The sequence below is a fragment of the Myotis davidii genome, unplaced genomic scaffold, assembly GCF_000327345.1.
Source record: "Myotis davidii unplaced genomic scaffold, ASM32734v1 scaffold575, whole genome shotgun sequence".
NCBI lineage: Eukaryota > Metazoa > Chordata > Mammalia > Chiroptera > Vespertilionidae > Myotis > Myotis davidii.
In genome coordinates, this window is record NW_006290306.1 from 8,013,854 (window position 1) to 8,028,886 (window position 15,033).

At 40.8% G+C, this 15,033-nt stretch overlaps 1 protein-coding gene across 1 annotated transcript in view; it reads left to right on the forward strand.

The window, feature by feature from the left end:
- Positions 1–15,033, forward strand: part of COL4A3 (collagen type IV alpha 3) — a gene marked incomplete at its 5' end in the record, with an annotated part of 118,577 nt that overhangs the window by 68,419 nt on the left and 35,125 nt on the right. The window contains 11 exons of the mRNA XM_015563697.1: positions 838–882; positions 1,151–1,204; positions 2,099–2,140; positions 4,356–4,440; positions 5,559–5,594; positions 7,732–7,896; positions 10,587–10,679; positions 11,164–11,259; positions 12,214–12,284; positions 13,046–13,228; positions 13,822–13,990. Of these exons, the coding sequence (XP_015419183.1) occupies positions 838–882; positions 1,151–1,204; positions 2,099–2,140; positions 4,356–4,440; positions 5,559–5,594; positions 7,732–7,896; positions 10,587–10,679; positions 11,164–11,259; positions 12,214–12,284; positions 13,046–13,228; positions 13,822–13,990 (1,039 nt within the window). The remainder of the gene's footprint in view (positions 1–837; positions 883–1,150; positions 1,205–2,098; positions 2,141–4,355; positions 4,441–5,558; positions 5,595–7,731; positions 7,897–10,586; positions 10,680–11,163; positions 11,260–12,213; positions 12,285–13,045; positions 13,229–13,821; positions 13,991–15,033) is intronic.

The window sequence follows — 15,033 nt, forward strand, 5'->3', positions numbered from 1 at the left end:
ATAAAATCCCAGAATCACTCTGATTGGCTCAGCTTGGGTCATGTGTTTAATTCTGGAAAAGTGACCATGTCCAGGAATAAAAGATGCCACGATTGGCCAGGCCAGTGGGGCAGGGGGCTCCTGTGGCTGACAGCCCCATCAGAACCACACAGAGAGAGGACAGCTCCAAAGGGCACTGGGCACACTGTGATGAGAAGTGAGATACAGGGAAGACAGAGCAGCAGGGGTCCTCTCTCCCACCCAGCTCTATTTTGAAAAGATTTAAACACATGTACATATTGTTTTAAAACTCTAAAAAGAATATACTGGGAAAAGTATTTTTTTCTAAGAAATATTGAACCAATATTATTTTTAATTATATCATGGAAGGTAAATACCATAATAGTTCATCCAAGAGCCCTGTCTGTTTGGACATTGCAACATACTTTTAATACATATATTTAAACACAGGCACATCTGGAATTTATGGAACTGACAACACTTCAAATAAATAAATTGACTGTGTAACCTTTCACTTTCTGGGTTTTCTTGTCCACCTCTCAGTGCTTGCTTGATTTGCCTTCCAAACTTGGATGAACAGTGTCAATTTAAGCTCTGCTCTTAATCTCTCCACTTTCTTCTTTATTTCCCATTCCCACTGGTCTCTGCCTTCCCTGCAAGGGAGATGTTTGAGTGTTCTGTGATTAACATTTGCCCTTCTAATAACTGGGAGGGAAGCATCAGTCAAGCTTTCTTGCCTGAGGTTGAGAGGAGATGATTATCTCATTTAAGTTTTCCATGTTTATTAATATTATCCACATTGATTAGATTACATGTTTTTGTTTTGTTTGTTTTTAGGGGAAACCTGGAAAAGACGGGGCCCCTGGGTTCCCTGGCACTAAGGTAAAGGCATGGTTTACCTGCTGACATAGTGGAAGTGTCAATCCTATTAGGCAAATAAGGATTTTTTTGAAAGTCACTTAGTAGTTATAAACTAACCAAAAGCATGTAGTTTTTAAAAATTACATTTGAGAATCATAGTTTTACACTACAAAGAGAGAACAACTCAGCACATTTTCTTTTTCCAAAAAGGAGTTCAAACTGTTCTGCTTCCAACAGAAGGAATTGATTCCTGTGTCTTCTGACCCACTTTCTTCTCTCTGCTCTTTAGGGAGCCAAAGGAAGCAGGGGCTTCCCTGGGTTGAGGGGCGAAGATGGCATTAAGGTAATCCTCTTCCTCATGTTCTATCTTCAGCCTTTTTCAATTGGTTGGGTTTTGCCCACTTTTTCTCACCACACCCTGGAACTAGGTACAAGAAATTGCAATCATTGTTTTTTAAAATACCTTAGTATATTTAATAAATGAGAGCTGTAGCAACTTTACTTAAGCACTTGAAGGTCTGTCTAGTGAAAAAGATATTAAATTTATTCTATGTAGTAGAATCTTAGGACCAGTGAGATTTCAGCTCCCCACACGGAAGGAGCTGGAAAAGGCCTGGGATTGTAGAAAGTTTTGGTTCATTGGAGATCAAGCATAAGGATAAGTGGCTCCATGAGTCTCAGGCTGGGCCATTACACACTGAAAAGTCATCATCAATTAGTTGTGAAGTATATTCCACATTGTTTCTTTCTGACAATATGTTGCAGACATATTCAAATAATTTTCATATTTATGTATATGTGTAAATTCAAGGGTTATCTTCTAATAATACCACTGCCAGTAGAATTCTGAAATGTCCTCGTCAGTAGATAGGAAAGGGGGTTGGTTACCATTGGGATTCTGGGAACTGCATACAACCCATAGCCTGGTGATCCAATTCCTCTAATCTGGGAGAGAACTGGGGAGTGGACAATGCATATGGACACCCTTTGAAGGCAGTGGCATGAAAGAAACCTGGAGAGCAACCAGAACAACTACTTCTTCAGAACCTTTTGATGAGACTCTTGACCCAGATACAGCCCTCCAGGAAAATAATCTAAAGTTTGTGTATTACATAGAAATAACATTACTTTGAGCATTGATTTCTTGTTTACCTGTGAATTTTGCTTTTTAAGTCTACCAAATGTGTAAATACTTTTGATGACTGTACCCATAATTGTAATTGTTTTTTTGCCATAGGGGTGGAAAGGGGACATTGGCCCTCCAGGATTTCGTGGCCCAGTAAGTATCATTAAAGACAATGTCAATGTCATATTTGATCAAGGAAATTTTAAATCAGGGTCTCTCATTAATGGTTATGATAGAGATTATAGTATTTTTTTTTTTATCAAACCAGGGCAAAACACTAGCTGTTGTCATTATTTGACAAAGGACAAATATTTCGCCGAATCCAGTTTGGCTCAGTGGATAGAGCGTCGGCCTGCGGACTGAAAGGTCCCAGGTTCGATTCCGGTCAAGGGCATGTACCTGGGTGGCGGGCACAGCCCCAGTGGGAAATGTGTCCCCAGTAGGAGATGTGCAGGAGGCAGCTGATCGATGTATCTCTCTCATCGATGTTTCTAACTCTCTATCTCTCTCCTTTCCTCTCTGTAAAAAATCAATAAAATATAAAAAAAAAAAGGACAAATATTTCTACTTGGTCTTCGATATGCACTAGTAGTACCCATCCTGGGCTGTGGGAAGGAAGGATAAGATCTGGCCCAAGGGGATCCTGAATCCTGAATAGAATAGGAGGACAGATGGCCACCCAGGGTGAGGGAGCCAGCTCCACCCTCTCCAGCTAGTCATGACAAGTGCACCTTCAGGCAGCAGGAAAAGCTCAGGTGTCATGCAGGGCCAGCAAACACCAATCACCCAGCCCAAGCTCCCATCTGAGCAGGCCATCTCTTCCTTTCAGTGAGGACATGGATGTGATGGCTGTCAGCTTCTGGCTGCAGGGTGGCCACATTCTATATTCTGTGATTCTGCAGCTTAAGGAGAGGAATAAAAGGGATCCAGGCTCTGAGTCCTGGTATCTGTTCCTCTCCTCCCTCAAAAGACAATGGTCCTCACATGCAATGTGCTAAGCAGGGCCGCCATTTCTTCATTGAGTAGGTTTGACAGAACAGTGTATGGTACAAGCGTCATGGGGAGAGGAGCTGTCCTATTGCACATGCAGTTTTCAGACCCCTCAGACAAGTAATTTAACTTGGTCACTGGAGGAGGGTCCTGGAAACCTGCATCTTTATACTACAAGCAAATGATTCAAATGCAAGTAGTCCTAAAACACTTTTATGGAGTTGCTGGGAAGATGAAACAGGCTATTTTGTGAAAGCTCTTAGCCAACACTCGGCAGGCACACAAAGGTCATTGTGGATTTTATGAAGAAGATTATTACATTACTAGAGGCCTGATGCACGAGATTCCTGCAAGGGCCTTGGCCCCAGCGCCCGCCCACTGCCACCGTGGCCAGGGTCTCTGCTGCCTCTGCCTTAGCTCCCGCCCACTGTGGCTTTGTCTGGAAGGAAGGGCGTCCAGAAGGATGTCCGGTCTAATTAGCATATTACACTTTTATTGTTACGATGCGAGTAGTCCCAAAACACTTTTATGGAGTTGCCAGGAAGATGAAACGGGCTATTTGTGAAAGCTCTTAGCCAACAGAGGTTATTGTGGATGTTACGAAGAAGATTATTACATTACTAAAGGCCTGATGCACGAAATTCGTGCAAGGGCTTTGGCCTTGGCCCTTGCCCACTGACACCGTGGCCAGGGCCTCTGCTGCCTCTGCCTTGGCCCCGCCCACTGTGGCTTTGTCCGAAAGGAAGGACGTCCAGAAGGATGTCCGGTCTAATTAGCATATTACACTGTTATTGTTATAAATTATTATTGCTATATTATGAATTCTTTTTGATATTTTCTACTTGTTGCTTAACCACTGTTAAAGAGACCAGAAGTAGGTCCATAGAATATGTCAGAAACAGTAGTACTTATTGTAGGTCAATGGTGTCCTGAAAGTTAATGAAACAGTCAATAGAGTACTGTTTGATGTGTAGGTCTGAGAATAAAATAAATTCTGTGCATCAGGACAGGCATTTTCAAAAAGTGAAATAGAACAAAATAAAAATATCAGAGTTGATCATATTCATAAGGTAAATCACTATTCTGTGAAACTTTAATATCTGTGTACCTAGTCACACAGACATAGATATATCTGTCTGTATGGATATATATGTAAAGATAAATGAAATATATGATGCCATACCAGAAATATCAACTTTTATCTCTAAATTTATTCATCCCATACACATGACTACCCTATTTCTGCTAACACATAAGCCTATGAGTTGAGAAAAATGAGGAAAGTATCATTTTGGCTAAAAAGAAGAAATTGAAGTCATTGCAGTTGGTGAATGTCCATAGCTATTCTTTCTTTTTCTTCATTTCTTTTTCCTTTAAGACAGAATATTATGATGCATACGCGGTAAAGGGAGATGAGGGAACTCCAGGCCCTCCGGGGCCCAAAGGAGCACGTGGCCCACAGGGTGAGAATAAATTCCTTTCTGAAGCATTTGCTGACCATTGTCATCTTTCAAGGTAACACAACATGTGCTTATAGACCTAGAATTTGCAGGGGGAGAAGGGAAGTCTCCTCATTTTCATGGATGGTGCTATTTTTTTGGTGTCTCCTAATTTCTATACAAAACTTGAAAAATTTATGTGAAACTTTTGAATGAAAATACCAAAAAGTCATTAAATTAACTTCATGCAGGAAAATCACGAAGTTCAAGTCTGGCAAGCAGACACTAACATGGTCCGAGGGCAAGACCAGGGAGTGTAAGAAATCTGTTATCTCAGCGGGATTACAGATGTGAAAATGGAGACCTGAATGGCTGGAATTTGAGCAAATCCACACCAACAGTGGCCAGGGGTGACTGAAGCCCTGGTTTCCTGATGCCTGGCACCATGAATTAAAGACACGCTTACTTATCTTCTACCCCCTTTGATGGATTGGAAAGGTCTCGGCCGTGAGCTCTCTCATCTCTGGCTGTGCCTTAGAACCCCTGGGACTTCTTCACTGATGCCCACATCAGGGTCCCCTGTGACTCTGATTTGTCAGGAGGAAGGCTCTGGACATGAGCAGATTGTGAAAGTGCCTCGGATCATTCTAACGTGCAGCAGGATTGAGAATACTAATCTAGGCAAATTATTGGTTTAAACAAGATTTCAAAGGAGATTTGTGCTTAAAGGAAAAATTCCCAATGTATTTAAATAAATGGACAGATACATTTAGATATAAATTTTTAAGGCAATTTTAGAGCTAGAAGCAGTCTGAGGTGGGACACCAGCTCAAACTACAGATCCTTAACAATTCCAGCTGTTTGCTTTTCTTGTATCTGAACCATCCCAGCAAAGTACACACAGAGCAGGCTCTTAGTGAGTTTCTGCTGAATTATTTGAAAAGGTTATCTGAGGTTAGTTTCTACTCTGCAGTTTGTCTAAATAAGTAAAGTTTTCTAATATGTATCTATATGAGAATGGAGAAAAAGTATGGAAAATACTTATCATTAATTATTATTATATTATAACCCAAGATTGCAAGAATGGGACGACAGGGTATTTATTTCTTCATAAGCAATTTATTGCTGTTCTGTATTCATAGGTCCCAGTGGCCCCCCCGGAGATCCTGGAAGGCCTGGTATGTACATGTTTCTCGGGGTACCAACAGAAATGCTATTAAAAAGTAAAATGCACTGCTCTCTAGTAAGTTGGCGTTATTTATGGAAGGCAAATCTTTCGTTAATTGGTAAAAAGTGTTTGCAAATTTTTACTTGTGAAAATGAAGTGAAAAATTACACAGCGTTGTAGAAATGCTCTTTTTCACTTCTCAGTGGTTTTAACTAAGTGTAAGACAGCAAACTAGGTTTATGAGAAGAAGCCTTAAAACTCAGAGGAGGCACAGAGAGAAAAACTAGTTTGATGGTGATTAGCTTGGTTAAAAATCATAGTTTTCAAGTTGCATCAGAATTCATAGGTTATACTTTTTTATGTGACATTTTAAATTTTACAATATGCTGTTTATAGAAACATAGACAATTCTGTAAAGTGTAGAAGCATCCATGAGTTATTAGTGTGGTTGCCTCTTGAGAGAGGAAGGAGAAATAGAATCAAGGATGGTTCCACGGAGGCCGCAATTATAACTGTAATGATGTGATGTGTCCTTTTGTAAAGGAAGAGTAACTAAGAAAAAAATAGCAAACATTTGATAAGCTTTGCCATCCACTATATTTTTCTTTATACCATGTTGTACATTTAAAATATTTCCTAATTTGGAAAATAAATTGTAATTAAGCAGATTGCAGAAGTATGTGTATATTACCATCTTAGTGGAAAAAATAGGTGAATGGATAAATATTATGTGTACTTGCATGTGCATAAAAACATATACATCAAACTATAGACAGTGGGTATCTCTTGAAGTTACAATGGGACAAAAGGGTATTTCAGAGGACTTGCCAAAGGTTACAGAAGACTTCTTTTTATATGCCTGGCCCCTGAGTAATGAATAGATAGGCTCCTTCAAGAAGTAAGTGAGTGAAAATTATAAAGCTCTAAAGCAGTGTCAGTCAAAGACATTTACCTTTATGCCCAAACCCTTCTGCACAATAATCAGAAATAATCAGATTTTTCTCAGCCCCTTGGTTCAGAGGACTGGCCAAAGGTTACAGAAGACTTCTTTTTACATGCCTGGCCCCTGAGTAATGAATAGATAGGCTCCTTCAAGAAGTAAGTGAGTGAAAATTATAAAGCTCTAAAGCAGTGTCAGTCAAAGACATTTACCTTTATGCCCAAACCCTTCTGCACAATAATCAGAAATAATCAGATTTTTCTCAGCCCCTTGGTGATGAGGTCTCTCTGCTTAACAGTTAAACAGTTTTTGAGTCAGAGATTCAAGACTTCCCCCATCCTCACATCCTCATCATCTTAGGAGAGATAGATGAAATGCATTTTGTACCACCGGGCCTGGAATCTCTCCCAGGAGGTGCCTCCTCCTCCAGCACGCCCTTCCATATCTAAGACAATTGGCAGGAATGAAGTCCAATTACAACTTTCTTTCTTCTTTGGGACACTACAAAGTAGGCATCTCATAGTCTCTAATTTAAAAGTCTACAAAGTAGCATATCCTATGTAATAAAAGGCTAACACAAATCGACCGAGTGGTGGAATGACTGGTCGCTATGATGCACACTGACCACCAGGGGGCAGACGCTCAATGCAGGAGCTGCCCCTGGTGGTCAGTGCGCTCCCACAGGGGGCGTGCCACTCAGCCAGAAGCCGGGCTCTTGGCTCTCTTGCCTCCGTGGCAGCACTAAGGATGTCCAACTGTCAGCTTAGGCCCGTGGGGGAGTGGCACAGACGGACATGCCCTGAGGGCTCCCGGACTGCAAGAGGGCACAGGCCATGCTGAGGGCCCCCCCCACACACACACACCCCAAGTGCATGAATTTCATGCACCAGGCCTCTAATATTGAAGAATTCTCATGAAGTCCTTTTAAGTAAAAGGACTCCTGTGCATCCCAACTTCTGTTTCAGTCTCTTGTAATAAACGACATCAATTAGCTTGTGGGCATGGAGCGTTCTGAGCTCTGCTGTACTGTGATCATTTAACAAGGTCACATGAAGAAAGGAAGATACTCTTAATTTTATATGCTTAATATACCTTTCAGTGGTGCAACTGTTATAAATGAGAATACGTCACATTTTGCAATTGAAAATAATCATATATTAATCAGGGAAATAATTAAAATGTAATAAATTGATTATTTTCCTCCAAGGGTCATCAAAGCCTGGCCTCAGAGGAGCCCCTGGACCACCAGGCATGAAAGGAAGTAAAGGGGAGCGAGGACCCCCAGGAAAGGATGCAGTGGGGCCTCCCGGGGCCCCGGGCTGTCCTGGTTCACCGGGCCCTCCAGGGCTGCCGGGACCTCCAGGACCACCAGGTAAAGATGCCTAATGGGTCCGTTTTGTGTACTTTGCCCAGTGACAGGTGTGTGCGATTCAGAGGCAGAGGGCCTCACTTGGAGCTTGGCCGTCAGCCTGTGTGAATCTTAGCAGTTAGCTTTCCACTGTTTTCGCTTTATCAGCTCTGTGGAAACAACTACGGTGGCATGACTACTCTGCAAGTGCAGCAAAGCTTTACCCAGAGTTCCCACAGACGGCAGAGTGAGAGACAGGGACACGAGTTATGGGGCAGGGAAGGAGTGACAATGATCAGATTGGCCTAGGGACCAAGGGCAACTGCTTGTTCAGTCCCTGGAGACTGTATTCCAAGAAGCTGTGTAACTTTGTCTCAGGATAACCTGTCCCAGGGGGACAGAGGCAAGAATTTATCCACCAGCTCCTACCTCTCCTGGGTCAAAGATATGCTCCCACAGCACTGGACTGCCCACCCCCCACACCTCCAGGCTGTGTTTGCCTGGCTCGCAGGGCATCCCATGCTTTGGCATCAGCAGGGAAGCCCCAGAGCAAGGGGCTGTAGGTGCGCAGTATGGGCTCAAGATAAGATGCTGCCAGGTGGAGTGGGTCGGAGACCACAGAGCTGGGGTCCTCCGGATTTGAAGTGGTACCTGGAGGTTCAGGTTCAGGTGTCCTTTCCTCTCCATCTCTCTGAAGAGCCACTCAGCATCTGTATTGGCTGATAGGTACATAGAACCTATGAAAATATATGTCACTCTTTGTATTTTAAACACCCTTCCTGGCAGGTGCCTGGCAGGTCTTATGATTTATCCTCAACTCTCGTAATAGCCTTAAGAATTTTCTGTGTCAGGGACTATTTAAAAGGAAAGAGACTTTTTTTTATAGACAATATGATTACAAATGTAGAGAATCCAAAAGAATAATCTGGAAGACTTTTAGTATTACTAAGACAATTCAGTTAAGTGTCTGGTTATGTGAGCAATATTTAAAAAAATGAAAATGAAAGTGTTTCTTTAGGTGCCAATGACAATTTAAGAAATTATCCCATTGATAAAGGATATAATGTCCAAGAATAAATCTGTCAAGCTAAGGTATAGACCTATATGGGAAACAAAGCAAAATAAAACTAAACTAAAACTCTGCTACTGATTTTAACAAATCTTAGTCCTCCGAGTCTTTCTCAAGATATGGGCTGTGTCCTCATTTTATTGATGGCAAGCCTGATGTGCAGTTCTTGTACCTAATGGATGCTAAAGTCAGTATCTGGCCCCCGTACCACTCCCTCTCCCCTTGGAGACTGCCCGGGCTTGCTGTCTTCTCTTGCTAAGCAACATCTGTCTGTCCACCCAGTTGCAGCTTCAAATTCAAGTCCTGCAGACAGTTTTCACTGAGCCTGCACCCTAAACACTCATGGTTAGCCCGGTTGTAGAATGTTTCACATTGCCCTGTCTTTGTCAGTTTCCTCTACAAGAATCAAAGCTCCTTGAGGTCAAGGACTGTGTCTTCTCTGCTGTTTTAAGCCCCATCATTTGCTTAAAGGCGGATGGAACATTGTAGATACTCAACTATTTGTTGAATTAAGTATGAAATGAGTATGAACATGTGTTAAGTACATATAAATGTATAAATGTGTAAGTATACATGTAAGTCTACATTAAGTATAAAACTGCCATTTGATTTTACTGTTGAAAGGCAACTATCCAGTCATCTTGAAGACACAGAAAACTGGATCACAAAAGGGCATTCTCTTCACAGTCAAGCAGACCTAATATAACGCACACCAAGTTCCACCCAAATTAAGTGTTTCCACTGTTACCTTGTTGCAATGACATTTTTGGCAGCTATAGGTACTGTTTTTAAATATTTAGTTTCATCAGCATTGCCTTCAACCTATATCTGAAATGGCAAGACCAAAAATTAGGTTATAGAGCACAATAGTTTAAGAGAAGTCGCTATTCATGGTAACACTGTAATAGCAGATACTATGTGGAAGACTGGGAAGAGCTTTCTTGGAGAGCTGCTTTAAGAAGGAGAAACTCGCCGAAACCGGTTTGGCTCAGTGGATAGAGCATTGGCTTGTGGACTGAGGGGTCCCAGGTTCGATTCCGGTCAAGGGCATGTACCTGGGTTGCGAGCACATCCCCAGTGGGGGATGTGCAGGAGGCAGCTGATCGATGCTTCTCCCTCATCGATGTTTCTAACTTTCTATATCTCTCACTTCCTCTCTGTAAAAAATCAATAAAATATATATTTTTTAAAAAAAAGAAGGAGAAACTCAGTCAGTGTGAACAAGCAGCGAGGAGGAAACAGGTGGCATTCTGAGTCAGAATTTTCCCCCTCGGTATGTATTAAGCATCTACAATATATCAAGGAGATATACGTATATCGTGTATTTAACATGCACAGAAGCACAAAATTTGACCCTTTGCCTGAAAATGCTAAAGGGATAGTCTTGGAGTAATTGGAAATAGTATAATAAGGTAAATGGGTTGCCTGTGTGATGACAAACACCATAGAAATATCACCTGTGGGTGATGTGAAAGGAAAAGCTGATCAGCACGCTTCAGCCTCTCCGTTGCAGCTAACCTTTGAAGGACTCAGCTTCCAAAACAAACGGGAAATGCATATACCATAACACATATTACTAAAATGCCTGCTAACTGAAAAAGAAAACACTTAAAGAAATGTCTTCAAAACCAGTGTCTTTTTGTAGGTAACATCGTATATCGCAAAGGTCCCCCTGGACAAGCTGGACCTCCAGGCCACATGGGGCCTCCAGGAATCCCAGGTGTCGATGGGCGCAAAGGTTGGTTCAATCAATGGGGTTGTTCTATTACCATTCTCATCACCATCACTATCGCTGCTTTTTTCTCCCTGAGGCAACAACGATCCCAAACAGCAGGCAGGCAGAGATGGCTTCTTTTCCAAAGGAATTAGCTAAAAGTGTTCCCTTATCTGTAAAGCAGCCGTTTATTTAGCAGCCATGCAATAAATCATTGGCTATTCCTAGAATGTGAGTTTGGTCCTGCACTGAGAGAGAGAAACACGGACACAGTAGCTATTTTACACTAAACAGGAATTTCTATCGAAGAGCACCTAGAAGCTCAGAGGGATAAAGTAAGCAGATGCAATAGATGAAAAGTTTTTTATTAATATGTGAAATGTCGTATGTGATTTGCACCACATGGAAGAATGTTCAATGTAAGAAAGAATTGTGCAGTTGGAAACACCCTGTCCTCTCTGCGGACGTGGTGGGGGTGTATGAGTAACCGGGCACACTCTCATTGCAGGGGAGCCAGGCCTCGTGTGCACAGACTGTCCTTGTGTCCCAGGGCCTCCGGGTCTCCCAGGGCTGCCAGGATTTGATGGCGTAAAAGGAACCCCAGGTACAGACAATTTGCCGACAAGTGTTTTTGCAAGTACAAAGGGTCAACTCACTGGATGATGTTTTCCTTGGTTTCCCTACGGCTCAAAGAATATAGATAAGCAGTGAAACCGTTTGGATTACTGTCAAAAAAATATATCATGGCAAAGAACTTGCAAAAGATACATCTGAACAAATATTTGTTAATCAACTGGCCTGAAATTCATTCAAAAGACCTTCTAAAGAAGTCATCTTTACAGAGATGCTTAAATACCTATGGGAAGTTAAAATTGTACAGCAAAATGCCATTTGACAATAGATATCCAAAGTCTTAGAAAAGTTTGTACCCATTGGTCATACAGTTGAACTTTTAGGAATTTATTGTGAAGAAAATAATTGGATAAATTTGGAGAATTAAATAGCCAAAGGTATTTATCAGAGCATTGTTTACAACAGTTAAAGTTGAAAAAAACAATCTAAATGTCTCAAAATAGCATTTAGCTGAATAAATGATGATTCACCCACACAATAGGCTTATTGTGCACCCATTTAAAGTGAAGCTATAAATGTATATATTTGTCAATGTGTGTATATTTATGGATATAAAATTTTAGACTAATATACATGAAAATTTTAGCAAATACTGTCTTCTGATGGTAGATTTATGGGTGATTTTCATTATCTTACTTCTGTTCATTTTTTTTACATTGAGCATGTATTACTTTTATCATCATAAAAATGTATCTCTTTAAAATTATAAAGACAAGAATCTTAGGAAGTTAAAATTTTTGAGCTCTTGTTTTTTTACATTGTCTCTTATCCAACTGATACACTCCCATTCTCTTCTTGCACTGTATGTTTTAAAATAGAAATTTGTCTTTCTTTGCTCAGAAGAAAACACCCAATTTTTTTTCACACACTGCCTTACCCTTAGAATTGGTGTTCGATGAATATTTACCAATTCACTGCTTTGCAGGAGGACGAGGGGCAGCTGGCATTAAAGGAAGCCCAGGGTCTCCAGGAAGTGTGGGTCTTCCAGGATTCCCAGTAAGATTTCATGGTTATAAAGCTTTAATTTCAATTTGGAGAATGGAATACTCTGGCTGGTAATATGGTTGCACCACACACAGGCTATTAGTTTAGTGCCTGGCAAAGGGCAGGCGCTTTAACAGTTACGTGTTGATTGATTGAATGAATGAATGAATGAATGAACAAATGATGTGTGAATGAAATAATGAATTTATAATTATTTAAAATGGTATCAGAGACAGAAAGCAGATCAATGGTTTCCCAGGACTGAGGTTGAGAACACGACTTGACTGCAAATGGGTTTAAGGGAATTTGGGGGAGTGATAAAAATGTTTTGACACTGGAGTGTGGTGTTTGTAGTATACATATACTAGTATACATTTATTTTAAAAATCATTGAATTGTGTTCATATTTTATATGTAAATTATACCTCAATAAAGTTGTTAAAAATTTAAATTTTGATTACAATAGCAAATCAGAAAGTTATATGTGGATAAATATATTAAATTACCCAGAGATGCATGTTAAAATTTACCAATGTTCTAACAGAATCTGAATTGTGATGATTATTGTATCATATTGAATTATATTATTGTGTGTGTTGCATTGAATTGTACTGTCTAGCTACCAAAAGAGAAAAAAGCTTAAAATTATATTTGTGGGCCAAATAAGTGTCTAAAAAAATACATGTTTCATTGAAATTGACATTTTCTATTGAGCTTGAAACAAAAACAACTCTACCCCAAAGCAATGCGGACGCATGTCTCTCCCTCCCTAGGGATTCCCGGGTGCTCAGGGTGATCCAGGACTTAAAGGAGAAAAAGGCGAAGCAGCTCAGCCAGAGGGAGAAGCGGGTAGTCCAGGGGACCCGGGGCCCAGGGGGCCGCCTGGCAGAGCGGGCTTGGATGGAATTCCTGGAACCCCTGGAGTGAAAGGATTACCAGGACCTAAAGGCAAACCGGTTGGTATCAACTTCTTTAAAACATACAATTTTCTTTTCAATGTTACAACCTGGAAAATATTTTAAAAGACATTTTATGAGAAAAATGAATACAGATGGAGTATCACCCCTGTGGAAATACCTGGTGCAAATGAAACAAAGGTTTTAAGCTGCACTGATTTGATTTTTGAAAGGTTCCATTACATGAATGTCATTTTCATTTGAACTGTTGACCAATGTGAGGTAGGTTTGAGGGGCTATTATCACATGGGTGGCACCCCATAGTCAGACATCTCAAGTGGAACTCAGGGTTCCCAGTTGATGAAATGTGACTGAATTCCAAAGGGCACAATACTGCAGAAACCATAGGGCACAATACTGCAGAAACCATAGGGCATCACCGTTAGTGATAATTCCCTTCAAATGCCAACTTCAAACTGCAGAAACCTTAGGGCACCCTTACGTTAGTGATAATTCCCTTCAAATGCCAACTTCTCCTTAATTCAGTACTTTCTCCCTGACCGTCTAAGTGGCATTCATATTCATGGTAATATTAATCTATGTAAGGAAATACTGGAATGAAGCATTATCCAAACATATTCCTATTGTCACAGGCCCTCCGTGGTGAGAAGGGGGACCCTGGTCCTCCAGGGGATCCTGGCATCCCTGGGTCCCCAGGACCCGCAGGACCAGCTGGACCACCAGGCTATGGACCACAGGGAGAGCCTGGTCCAAAGGGCGCCCAAGGAGTTCCTGGAGCCCCTGGACCACCTGGAGACACCGGTTGGTTAGTTTTCTTTCCAGTCCTGTTTTCCGGTGGGTGGGTTGATGGTTCCTAGAGCTAGTGAAGCTCCCTCAGATCAGTGGGTGTATAGAAACATATTCCTAAGAAGTAGAATATGTCAACCGGTAGACACAGGAAAAGAACATATAGGACATATTAGAGAAAAAAAAATCTATTTTTTCTATTACTGAGCAATTCAACTAAACTTTCCTAGGATAGTTTATATCCATTACTGACATAAATTATGGAATTAATAGATCCTAACAGATGACCAGAAGTCAGAGTAAGCAAAGGGGTTGCAAAAAACCTATGAAATTGATCTTGAGATGCCTCTTCTAGATCTCAAGGGTCCACTAATATGATTACAAATTTGTTCTTTTTGACTCATAACCCAATAAATGAATTATAAATAAAACTTCAAAATATCTAAGACAAATGAAGAAAATGCATCTAATAGTAGTTTCAAAGTCCCAGTAACTTTGGGATCCACGTGTACTGAATGAAGTTGCTAGATTCAGGAGGGATCTGATCATCAATATTTATCTGTAGTGAAGAATGAGGCAAAAGATGAGAATTACATGTTACTGACAGTTTTTAATAAGTAATGCTACCATAATCAATTTTACTTCTAAAGTCACTCAAAGGGTGAGACCAATGGACCAGTGGTCTCCAATTTTTTTTATGTGTTTATTGATTTTATTTTATTTTTTATTTTGTTTTAATGCTTAAAGTACTACGAAGAGTATTACATATGTCTCCTCTTTCCGACACCGCCCCCTTGACATTCCCCTGGCCTCCCCTACCCCCCAGTGTCTTGTGTCCATTGTTATGCTTATATGCATGCATACAAGTCCTTCCCTTGATCTCTTACCCCGCTCCCATGCCCCAACCCTCCCCATCCAAAATTTTTTTGTAGCATCCCTCATCGTTAAAAAAATTTTGAGAGTACATCCCCAGAATATTCATATATACATTGTGTATTGTATGCTGGCATTTTTGTCTACATGTGTATGTAAAGCTTATTTTATGGAGAATATATATA